This window comes from Nesoenas mayeri, assembly GCF_963082525.1.
Source record: "Nesoenas mayeri genome assembly, chromosome: 7".
Taxonomy (NCBI): domain Eukaryota; kingdom Metazoa; phylum Chordata; class Aves; order Columbiformes; family Columbidae; genus Nesoenas; species Nesoenas mayeri.
The window spans coordinates 15512347-15525030 of record NC_137551.1 but is presented as its reverse complement, the minus strand read 5'-3'; the positions used below and the strand labels follow the sequence as shown (position 1 = coordinate 15525030).

Sequence of the window (12684 nt, the reverse complement as noted above, 5' to 3'; positions counted from 1 at the left end):
AAAATCATAGAAATAGAAATAACAAAATGAAAGATCAAAACATTGAACTTTCTCCAAGAACTGTATTTCTGATCTTCTTAGACACACCTTAAATTTTTTATACATCAGGCCACTGGGATTCCCTCAAAATTCAGATGCAGTAGCAATGAAATGCTTGATTTACAACTGAAATTTGAATGGCTTTTTCCCTCAATGGCCACGAAAATGAGAAAAAAATCATCAAAATGTTCTGCAGATTAGTCCAGGTCATGTAGAAAAGCTGACTAATCTGTAACAAAAATCTGAGATTATTATCTATAATATCTGATTTTTGGTGTTTACACAGAGTTACTACTCAGTTAAACTTCATACTTCAGATATATCTCTAAGTGGGGTAATAGCCTAAACAAATGAGAAATATGTGAATACTCTTAGGCAGTGCCGGTCTGTATCTGTAACAAATTCAAATAAATAATCCTCATCAGACTTTTAGTATTTCTATAGAACATTTTGCTGCAGTAAATCAAATGTCTTTCACAAGACAAAATGGCAGCAGTAGCAAACAAGCAGTAATCTTGTACTGCAGCACTGTACACAATTACAGCTTATCCTCAAATATTTCCACAGAATAGAATTCATAAGGACTTGAAATAAAATGTCACTTAAGAAAAAAAATAATATTTTGCTAGTAAAACATTTTTAAGAACTTACTAATGATGTTTTTCTCTTTGTGCTGTCACACAGAAAATTCCTCAAATATTTATTTTCACTGCATCTTTCCTAATCTATGCGCATACAATGGCATAAAAACAGTGAAACCTCCAAAACAAGAGCTTTCATTTTGCTTTTTTTTGTTAAAGAATTTCTAGTATAGCATCTCCGAGAACTGTATTTTCAGCTAATATTGATACTAAGGAAGTAGGTAGCAAAGACTTGCTTTACTCTAAATAATAAAGACAAGGTGAAAAAACTGAACTGAAAGTCATCACAGGAGACAGAAATCTGTATTTCAGAAAGGAATGGTAATCCTTTCTAAAAGCCATCCACGTATAGAACAGAACACATGAATACAATTACCATGTCATTGAGAGTGCATACTTATGCAGTCAAATATGTATGCAGATATTTCTTACATATATTTAATAGAAGTTGGACAAAAGAATTAATAACAATACACTAGTCAGAATGTCAGCAGCTAACCTGCAGACAACAACAATTCAAAACCTTTTCTTTTCTTATGAAATTACTTGATTGATGTTTGAAATTCACTTTGTGGTTCACTGTCAAAAAACACTGCCTCAATAAAATATATCCTAAAGCAGAGCTGTAAAGATAATTAATCCAATCAATTAAAACTGTGTTTTCAATTGCTTTATCCCAGACTCTTCAGTGATTAATTGACAATTAATGCAATCACAAATGGGTCAAGCTCTCACACTCCCACAGACTAAAGGATGATCAATGTCAATCAAACTTCAGTTCGTGGTTGCTAGAAGCACATCTCCTGTTATAACATTGATAAAGGGAATATGGAGATGAGGAGGATACGTAAGGTACTTTCTGATAGTTTCGGAAACTTAGAAAGCTTTAAGGAAAGTCTAGAATTGACACATTTGCAAAAAGTGCAAAGCTCATTTAAAAAAAAAAAAAAAATATATATATATTAGAAATCAAGCTAAGAATCAGAAAAATGGCATTTTCCCTATGGTACAGTTAAGACAAGCTTTGTAGCTTTACAATTGGGTAGTATTCAGGTTCCCTGAATATCACATCTACAATCAGTATGCAAAAGAAGCAAATACTTCTGAAATCTTCTTAGATAGACAAAGATACATTGAGCATAAAAAAGTTCTATAGAACTAAGAGTTGTCTATAAATTTAACTTTATATTTTCCATGTGTAAAAATAAAGCTGTCTGATTAAGGACACAACAGCAGAGAACAAGCTCAGGGCTCAGCATGAACCTATATGTCTGTGTGTATATTTGTATAAATCTTCCTCTTCACAGTGCCACTGTTATTCTTAGATCCAGCTGTTTTACACCCACTGCCAGATGGTACTTTTATGTACAATTCTAATCAAGTACAATAGGTGACACAGTATTGGAAAAAATTAGCTACTTTGGATTAACTACATTGGTGCCTCTGAAAATACAAACAACTCCAAAAAAACAATCTGAAAACCACATATGAGTAGGACATATAAAGCAAGTTGTGAGAGTTTTTACAATGACATCAGTCTTCAGTGAAGGGACTCCAGATAATGAGGTAAACTTCAAGAAACACAAAGATAATAACTGCTTATTGAAAGCAAGTCCTTGGGGCGGGGGGACCAAACAAAAACAAACAAACAAAAACAAACCTGTACCTGAAAAGCACAGCTTATATCTATGGTTGCATATTACATTGTATTGCACCCCAGAAGATAAAACCTAAGTTGAGTAGAAAAGGATATTCACAACATAAATAGTTTCTGTGCTACTGCCATTACAAGAAATAGGAAATGGGACCATTTCCCAGTTTAGTGGGAAATTGAGTTTTCTGCTAGTGCTTTTACCAACCATGCCTAAAGATGATCATAGCAAGCAAATGTTATTTTCTACTCTATTTGAGTCACTAATTCAGTACAATATACAGAGGTCAGGATGACAAATGGAAATGAAGATAGACAATTCATTTTTTATGCTAATGTAAAGAAAACTCAGAGAAGTACTTTATGTGTATTTGTTAAAACAGCTTTTACATGCAAAAAAATAAACAGAAGTGGACAGAGGAAGGTTGTGAAAACTACTTATAAATAAGCATGGAAAATGAAAAAGTATTGGCAGACATTGAGCTCTCCATTCTACTGCAGCACATTCATCAGACTCTAGAGAACCATCTAAAGAGTGTACTTCAAGTCACATTTTCCTCTTAAGAATAAAGGATAATTCCATTATTTCCTTACCCCAAAGAATTAAATAATGAAACATTTTAAAGGAAATATTAATTGGAAAAGAACAATCACTAGGATCTATGATGCTATTCTGTACTAAATAGATCACTTTCTTAATCAAAACTCTAAGTAAATGCTTATGACTACTGTGAATGTTCTGCTTTCATTCAAACTAAATTTGGAAGACAGACATTAAAGTGAAGGAAATCTATAAAACTAAAAATGTAATTATTTGGTTATTTGTTACCTAAAGATTAAAATAATTATGTGGGTGATATTTTTAATATCTCATTGGTAAATGTTTCATGTTTAACTGCTATTTACAGTATTGAACAATACAATTGTCCAAGAAAACAGTATTTTATGAATGAGATTCAACAAATAAAGGAAGAAAGGAGTCTAGTCCTTATTACTATGCGAAATATTTCCTACCGGGATGTGATAGGATTTAATTGACAGGGATGTCAAGATAGTCATTTCACTGCTAGATAAATTCCCTGTTTAAGGTCTGAAAACCTCCATTAGTTGCTACAATGCATGACTGAAAAGGTACCTATTCACTTTAAAGAAAAATGTTCTATATACATATATGTTGTGGTACTAGGAGACAAGGATTCAAGTTGGTGGCTTGTAAAAAGTAGAAGCATTGAATAAACAACACAATCTTAATGAGAGGTACTGGAATCCCTATAGTTTTCAAAATTAATAACGATCATTTTTTCCACTAAGAATGATTATTTTAGTGATTTTGTTTAGAATCCGTCTTAAAAGGTGAGTTAAGTACTGTTTTTTAGTAAGAAAAGTCAATTGAGATTAAAGCAGATGTATTGGATCATAATTTTGCCCAGATTTTGTAATGGAGTATAGTGGAGAGATCTCATAAGTTTGTGCCAGAACCAGAGTTTGAACAGACATATTGTATAGTGACACAAAGCTGCTTAATTGGCTTTGCTGATATGTAGGACTAATTGCTATGGATTATGTTGAGGAAGCTGCACTATTTTCTGACCTCAGATGTCTCCAAGTAGCATTCCACCAGACATACCATTTGATGCAGGCCTAGTCTGGGATAGTGTCTGTTAGTGATGAGCTGGGTAGCATAAAAATGCTCCTAGTTTACCCTCCTGTCACAGCTGTGACAGCATTTATTTTTCCTCCAGTCACCTTCTCTATAGTGTGAATATAGCAAAAGGAGCAATGGGTAGTATCTTCAGTAGGAGACTTATGGACTTCCTCAGTATCTTTCACTAGAACTAACCATGGCACACATCCTTGCCCAACAAAACTCAGTCATCTTTCCACTCTTCCCCCTTCCTTTATTAGATAAGAAACTGGTGGTGTTATTCTCATCTCCCTTGATGCCCCTTATGTATGAAGCCATGTAGGATTCCTTTGTGGACATCCCTACCATTGCCTCTGCAAAACTACTGACAGATTAAGAGTCTTGGATGAACAGACCATGGGCATTTTGGTTTAGACAAATGCTTACACTAGTACTCTTCAGCTTTGGATTGAAGACATGATTTTTGTCAGTCTATGCTCTAATGATCTAATGACAGCTAACTGTTCACAGCACAGGCTAGAGAATGCAGTTGAGGGAAAGCAAGCAATGGCATATGTTACTGTCTATATGTTACTATCTGTCTGGTGTGTGCACTAGATCCTGTTTGTCTTCACTTCTCCTGGCCAAGCCATAGTCTCTGTTGTTCACAAGCTTTCCTCTCATCCTAACTTCAATAATTCCTTTTTGACCAGGCTCTAAAAGGAATTACTTTTACTAATCCTGCTCTTGGGGATCTTAAACAGACTGATATTTCAATACAATTGATTCTACATTGACAAAATGGGTGTCAAGTCAGCTACTAATACAGAATAAATATCTCAGGAGCTCCTAACCTGAACTAAACTCCTAATGAGTTCATTAAAAAAAAAGTAATTTAAAAAAAAAAAGAGAGAGAGGTAAGAAGAAAGTAGGGTAAGAAAGAAGGAGGAGAAAACAAAAGAAAAGTGTGCAAGTATATTAACCTAAGGTTGCTGAATTTAAACTGCAGTTGGGAGTTTAACATTGGCTGAAAACCCAAAGAAACCTACAGTTATAAATAATTTTCTATCTCCATTGATAGAGTAGTCAATAAACTGGTAGCAATACACAGATTAGGTGGCCCACAGAAAGCTTAAGCACCCCAGAGAAAGCTCCCATGTTGTCAGTTTTGCTGTCCTTGAGGAAAACAATCCAACAAAGCCTTCTAGAAAGTAGTGCCTAAAAATCAAAATCATTATATAATCAATTAGCTTCAGAAAAGACAATTGCTCAAACAAATAGCTGTATTTTTTTGGTCTGAAATGGAAATATAAGTGGAAGCAAGTTTTATTCTATTTGACATTTCTGACCTGGATATGTTTGGCACACAGAAGCTTTGCCATTGTGTTTTAAAAAGATTTTTAAAAGATCTTCAGAAAAAGCACCACATTACGTGCTTCAGTGGTGGCATATTGTTATGGTTTAACAGCATACACATTAAAGTAAAATTTCCTAAAATTAATGAGAATGCTCAGCACAATGTTAAGAAGGAAAAAGTATTGTCCTCATTTCAAGGGAGAGGAAGGTGGAACTTGAGCTTCCCACCACTCTCCACAAAGCAAATCTCTATATCAGTTATTTGTGTTATGCTCAACATGTCTGGGCTATAAAGGTATGGCTTGCAAATCACACAATATAGAGCTGACATCCGTGTATTCAAGAAAGCCTTTTGCTGGTGCTACCACCTACCTAAATATCATTATGTACAGATGTCAACAGTGGAATGTCTGATTTTCTGAGTCAAATAAGGATTGTTTTTAAATATAACCGCTGTCATTACAGACAGCTAGGCTGGCTCACATGAAATGACTCCAGCATACTATCTTCACCACTGCAGTAATGGCAACCCTAAAAGTAGTTGGGAGAAAAGCAGCTTTAAAATACTATTGATGGTTCAAAACATTATCTTCCCAAAATAACTAGATTCAAACAAATAATATTCTATTAAGTCCCCTTTTATTGCTTTCTTCTGTGTTAGTTTACCATTTTGCCTGTTACACCCCTGACAGTGTCCAGCTTGATACAAAAACAAGGGTGGAACATAGATGATATCAAAAGAGAGAATATTCCTAGTTAAGCTGGTTTGTATCAAACCATCACATACCACAAAAGGTCAGGATGAAACTTTCTATTGCCTGGACAAAACTACAACACTATACCGTAACGTTAGTGCAAATCTAAAAAAATTTGAGATGTGCTTTGTAGATTTTTACTGGCTCACCATATCTTAGGAGAAATCCATCAAACCCAGGAGCTGGAAATCTGAACAGATATGCAAGATATAATGCTCATACTGTGGAATTCATTCACAGTTTTTCAGGAGTGTTTCTATCAGTCTCCTAAGACTTTTTTTTTCTCCTGCAAACTAATTATTTGGCAAATATTGTTTCCCTGTATTTCTTATCCTAGTCTTGAATTTGAAAGATTGTACATGTGACAAATAAACATAAAAAACCTCTAATTTTGAAACAGTATATATAATCTCAACACACAAATGTAGTTTTTCCTCTCCATGCTACAGATCCAAGTGACTGTGTCAAATCTAGTTTATATAGGATCTTTTTCCCAATCTTTAGTTATTTTGGTAGACTATGCACTATTATAAAGTTCTTCGCACTCAGGCGGTGAGACAAAGCACTGATTTGAAGTAGATGAATGGAGCAATTTAAAGATGTATGATTGCTACAGGAAAAGAGGGAAAGGAGAATGTACTAGAATACTCACTTTGACGAATCTATGAAGTATATTACAAGAGCACCAATACTAAGAGCGAAGACTAAGACAACCTACAAAAGAAAAGAGTCATTTATTTAATAACAGTATAGTTAACTTTCAAACATGTTAAAACAATAGTTTGATGCAGCATGTTCTGATACAATAAATACACACCCCAGGGACCTCGTAGTCCCAACATTTTCCTCCCTTTAAATCTATTGAAGTTTTTGAACCAAATAATTTTGCTAGGTCTAGCATTCAGGCCTCATTAAGAAGGCAGAACTTGCTTTTCTGGTTAGTGCATCAGAAGCTGGATTAATCACATCTCCATCTGCCTTAAATTCTTCTGAACACAAAGACAATCGTCTGTTCTGCTGGCTCCCAAAGATTCCCCAACATTGTGGGACAATTTAGTTTCACATCCTAGCCAAAGTAGGTCTGCGTCTACACAGGACAGCATAATTGAAATATCTGGATTCAAATTTTGGCTTGAATAATCATGAAGTACATCACAGTCTTTATACCCATTGTGACCTAGATTTCTGATATTCTAGGTTTGTCTTAAATAATACCATCCACTGGGTAATTTGGAATCTGAAAACATGAATCAAATAAGCTTTTTTATGTATCTTAGAATGCAATTCTTCTGGAAGAAATAAGAAAATATTCTTGTCTGTTGCACTAAGGCTGGGAAACAGATAGAAAGTTATGTCTCCCGCAGCTCATCTGATCTGCTGGTCTACAAAATCAGAACAAAACATCCTTCAGTCTTCTGGGAGGTGCATCTCAAGTAGCTGGTTAGAAGTAACATCCCTTAAAATAAACCTAGAGAACTGATCATTCAGGATTGGGCAAACCAGGTTAATAATTAAGGGCACACACAGCTCCTGAAACCGCCAGTTAAAATATGACTTATTAGGTCAGAAGTGGCTCAAATTTAAGACATAATCTAAACAACTGCATGTGTGGAGAAAGAGGAAAAAAAAAAAAAAAAACACTAAAAGAAAATAAAAGAATAAATAGATAAATAGATAAATACATAAATAAATAAAGTGGTGTCATTCCAGTTCTGAACAGATTTATTAATCCCTATGAATACCATAACTAATGCATGCTACTATTACTACTGCTACACCAACACATGGACACCGAAACAAAAATTTCTTCCTTCAATGCAGGCTTCAGAACTTTTTCTGAAGCTGCCATATTAGGAATGAGCTTGACAGTCACAGTGCAAACAATAGCAGGGAATGTGCAATGTCTGGATTCTAAGTAGCCTTACTGAAACAACATCGAAGTTTCTCTACTCTCAGCTATCACTCAGTGCTGTAACGGCAGTATCTGAAGCAAGGTTTAATTATATAACCAAACTCTGGAGCTCTGCAGGGCCAAAATCAAACAAGCATATATTTTCCAATAAAAGAAACTCATTAATTTCTTAATATTATGTAATCACTACAACTTGTTAAAAGAATCTATTCAGTTGAAAGTTTAAATTAATTTTTCATTCCTTTTAGATCTTGCTGACCATAACTTTTTGCTTTGTGGATGTCTGAGAAAGAATATTTTACCTAAGTACTTGTTGTTTTACCTGATGCACTATCAAACAAATCAGTGAGATCCATCAGTCAAATTCAAGGACTGAAGCAGGAAACTCTTCAAATAAAATTTTTACTACCTATGTCTAATATAACGTTAACATCTAGAGTTTGAATCTTCTTTCATTATACATGTAATTATACAGATGTGTACAGGTGTTGCAAGGTGAAATAAGCTATTAAATCTATGTCAAGTGGTGAGAGAATCACCATCTCATAAGAAATTAATGTGGTGAATAGAACCTGTGGATTGTCACCTGGCAGTATACCCCAAATTATGATCAGCAGTGACCGCAAAGCCCGTTCTTCTCTGAGTTAAGTTACTGGGAATCCAATTGATTGTGCACACCCTGAAACCCTTGCAGTATGCCAAGTCACACACAATCACAGTTTGGATCTGAATCAAATCAGCTCCATTGTCTAGCTCTAGAATTATTTATTATTATATATTTCAAGGGAAGTCTTTACATATTTTTTTAAAAAACAGAGTTAACCAAGGTGCTGAGGGTTCTAGGAATACAGTGCTTACATTTTTAGTGAAAAATTCATTTGACCCAAACAAGTTTTAAACATAGATATTCAGTCTTACAGGATTTAAAGTCAAGTGGTGTTCTAGCCTGCACTCTGTGGAATCAGTTCTATACCAACAGCACAATCAAAATCACTATTAGAAACAGGTATCTCCTAAAAACAAACAAACAAACCCAAAACACACAAAAAACCCATCAACAACAAAACCCCTACCAGATTCACCCTATAGCAGGAGTTTTGAGCTGAAGAATGCTGAAATGACCATTAAATACTGAAAATTATATTTTACAAACTAAACTTATAATGTTTGGGACCCTCTGACTCTCATTCTTTCAAGTTTTGCAAAGTATAAAAGTAAAGCTAGACTTGTATTTTCCATTTCACATAGCAAGTCTTAGGTCACAACATCCAGCCATTGCCTAATAGCTAAAAGAATTGTCTAGAACAAAACCAGCATTACTGTATACCAGCCTTGCATTTTAGTTATACTCAATCCCTTAATAATCATCACTGTGCTGCTTAAATAATGTCATATAGATTCTGGGTAAGACACTTCCAAGACAATTAAGGAATTTAAATGTTCTAGGACAATTCACATAACTGCCACCAAAATGCAAATATCTAGATTTTGCAAGAAGCTCCAGACTCCGATACTCCATCAAAGAGAGAATGAGATGTATGCAGAACTACACCATTCCCCTATTGTAATATCTATGTGATTTTAAAGCAAGGCTTGTTTTCTCTCCTATTGCCCCAAAACACATGCCTAACATTAAATTCATAACATCCCCAAAAATCACAGAAAAGGCATCAGAAGATAATGGAATCTTAAACTTAATTTTTATCCTGCTAGCAGAGAAACACGTTTTTTATTTGCTAAGTGACAGAGGTATTGAGCTGAACTTGAATACATAAGTATGTGGAAAAACAGGGTCTGAACCAATTGGGTTAGAATTATATAAAAATTTAAAAAAAACAAAACAAAACAAACCTTCCATGACATTATAAAAACATTTGACAGACATTCAGATGCAAGGTTTTTGCTATTTTTTTTTCCCAACTGAAAAAGCTGAATGCAATTTGGTTATTCAGACCCATGGAGACAATTAGATTCAGATTAAAGTCTTTGCTAGATTGTTATGGGAGATAACACCTCTTTTGGGGAACTTACTAGGCTTGAAGAGAGGTATGAACATAGACAGACTGATATCCCAAACTCACAGCAACTACAATCTAAGGGAGAAAAAAAGCCTATATATATGTGAATTATTGCTTTTTTTGTTAAGCAGGCCATGGGGAGAAGCTCACTTGCTCTATTTATTATTCCAATGCATTTGGCACAATATTGCAATTGCTACACATCTATTATAACTTCTCTCTGCCTGGAAGGAAATAATATTTAAATATATAATAAATTACTGCTTGTTTAAGATTGAGAAATCTGAAGTCATATGCTAGCAGCTACACTGACTAAGCACTTAGTATCAAGTTAAAAACATCAGTCTCATTAAAGAGGGGGAAGAACAAGGCATAGTTGCTGCATATGCTTAAATCTTTCCTAAAAACAAACAAACAAACAAAACAGAGTTCAAGAAAAGTGTCCAATGGCTTTTTGAGGGAGAAGGCAGAGAAAATGCAGACAAAATCCACTTAAAGAAAACTGTAGAACTGCTAGAACTGCTAGAAAGATGCTCCAGAAGAACTACGACTGCTCTGTTGCAAACTGCAGTCAAACTTTATGCATCCACATTAAGGACCAAAAATAAAATAAAGTAATCTAATAAGGATGTAGCAACATAATAAAACTGCAGGGAAAGTATGGGCATTGAGAAAATACTATCAGAATTAAGCCATGATAATCGTAAAGGGGATCATACACCTTTTGAGACCAAGGCTTGGTAATAAAAGGCTGATATTGATAAGCCAACGGGTGGCACTGTTTCCCCTACAACTGCAGTGAACTGATGTCCTGGTGTTACTGAAAAACATGAGAAACTGAAAAGGCTGCTCACATGAGAGAGGGGGGCTACAGTGATCACAGACACAACAGCCAGCAATGTGAGGCTGGAGAGCAGAAATTTCAATCGCTTATTACCCTCTAATGTCTGAATGTTCTGTGGAACATGGAACAGTCCTCATTGGAGTTTCAAAGGTAAATTCTTGCTTATAGCTCAAGAGGTAAAGTATGGAATAGCAAGGGAATAGTTATCTATTGTTATATTCCTCTCAACATTAAGTACTAAAATAAGAAGAAGGCAGTGAAAAGAAAAAACTTACTTCAGGGCACCAGAGAGGCCCTATTTTGCTATCTGATGATAATCCATTGTGTACTTTTCTTCAGAAACATCTGTCTGAAACTCTTATTATTCTAAGATTAAATTTTTCAACCCTAAGCCTATTGTATTGCTTAGAATATATTAGGTTGTTCATTATTAATATTTTTTAGAATTTCACTTAATTTTAACTTCTACATCCATACAGTAAATATGATGCTTTAAAATAACACTCTATTAGCTTCTATATTTCAAATTACTTAAGGAGAACAGAAATTATTTCTTGTGACCATAAAAGCTATATCCTCAAGGATCCACTAATTTTGGAACACTAAATTTTGCATTAGTAAGATGTCAATAGCCTGAGGTTACAACCCAATTTCAATTAAAGTTTACATACTTTAAAAATAAAAACCAAACCTCTTATAACCATAAAAATGAAAATCAATTGTATTTCTTTTATAGACAATCAGAATTTACTTCTCTGGATTTGTTAGGAATGTAAATCTGCTTTTCTAAGGACACACCAGCTGCAAATTGCATTTCAGAGGCAGGAATTACTTAATCCTTGCTTTGCAATCCGAGCATTAATTTTCAGACTCCAGGATATGCACCAGAACCAGTGCAATTATTGCAGTTTAGCTAAAAAGTTAAACTTTAACTAAAAGTTAAAAGTTAAACCACAGAAGAACCAAAATGGCTTACTTAAATTGTGTCTCATTAACTGATACCCTATATGCTACCCTATGGTAGCACTTTATTTGTATGTTTCCATTAATATTACCTTTGGACATTCCACAGTGAAGCAGCTGCATGATGTTAAATTATACAACTCATATTAGTTCAACCAACAAAACAGTCCTCAGAACTTCATGATTTTTCAATACAAACAAAACGTTATATATCTTGTTATAGCAATAAACAATAAATTTCACTTTAGAGACCTTTTTTTTCCCCTCCTTTTTTTTTTCTCTCTTTTTTTTTTTTTCCTCTCTCTTCTTTTTTTTTTCCCTCCACTATACCCTGATATGCTGGAGTAAAGCAGGAGTAAGGATCTCTAAAATCCATCAGCAGGACCTATTATCATGCTCTGGGTGGACCTATACACCGACTTTTCTCCAAACTTAAAACACATTATCCTGCTTCCAGGCTTTCTGCCTCTGTTTCTTTACCTGGTCCCTCCCAGGCCAATGTTTAAATAACTAAAAATAATTAAGGCAAAAGTACTAAATATCCACCATCTAATTTATGAGGTCATGAATCCCCAGGTGCTCTCAGAAGGTCCTTGTACCTCATTCAGGTTTGCAAGATCATATTTCTTAATGATGAAATGTTTTCTTAATATCTTCCAGAACAACTGCATATAATACCAGTTTCTCTTTAAACTACCTAACCATGTATAAATTGTCATAAACCACTTTAAAAGAGCAAACCAGAAAATGTACCCAAATGAGGGCTGAAGTAGGTAAATAGGAGGAGAAAGATAAAGAGAGAAAATAATGAAAAGACAGAATAAGATTCCATCTTGTTCTTACCAATAATAAATAATAAATGAAAAGTTCAAACAAGGATT

At 34.4% G+C, this 12684-nt stretch overlaps 1 protein-coding gene across 8 annotated transcripts in view; it reads right to left on the bottom strand.

The window, feature by feature from the left end:
• Window positions 1-12684, bottom strand: part of KCNMA1 (potassium calcium-activated channel subfamily M alpha 1) — a gene marked incomplete at its 3' end in the record, with an annotated part of 468462 nt that overhangs the window by 252409 nt on the left and 203369 nt on the right. For all 8 annotated transcript variants that reach the window (XM_080347450.1, XM_080347452.1, XM_080347453.1 and 5 more), the window contains one exon: window positions 6719-6780. In XM_080347450.1, coding sequence (XP_080203576.1) covers window positions 6719-6780 — 62 coding nt within the window. The remainder of the gene's footprint in view (window positions 1-6718; window positions 6781-12684) is intronic.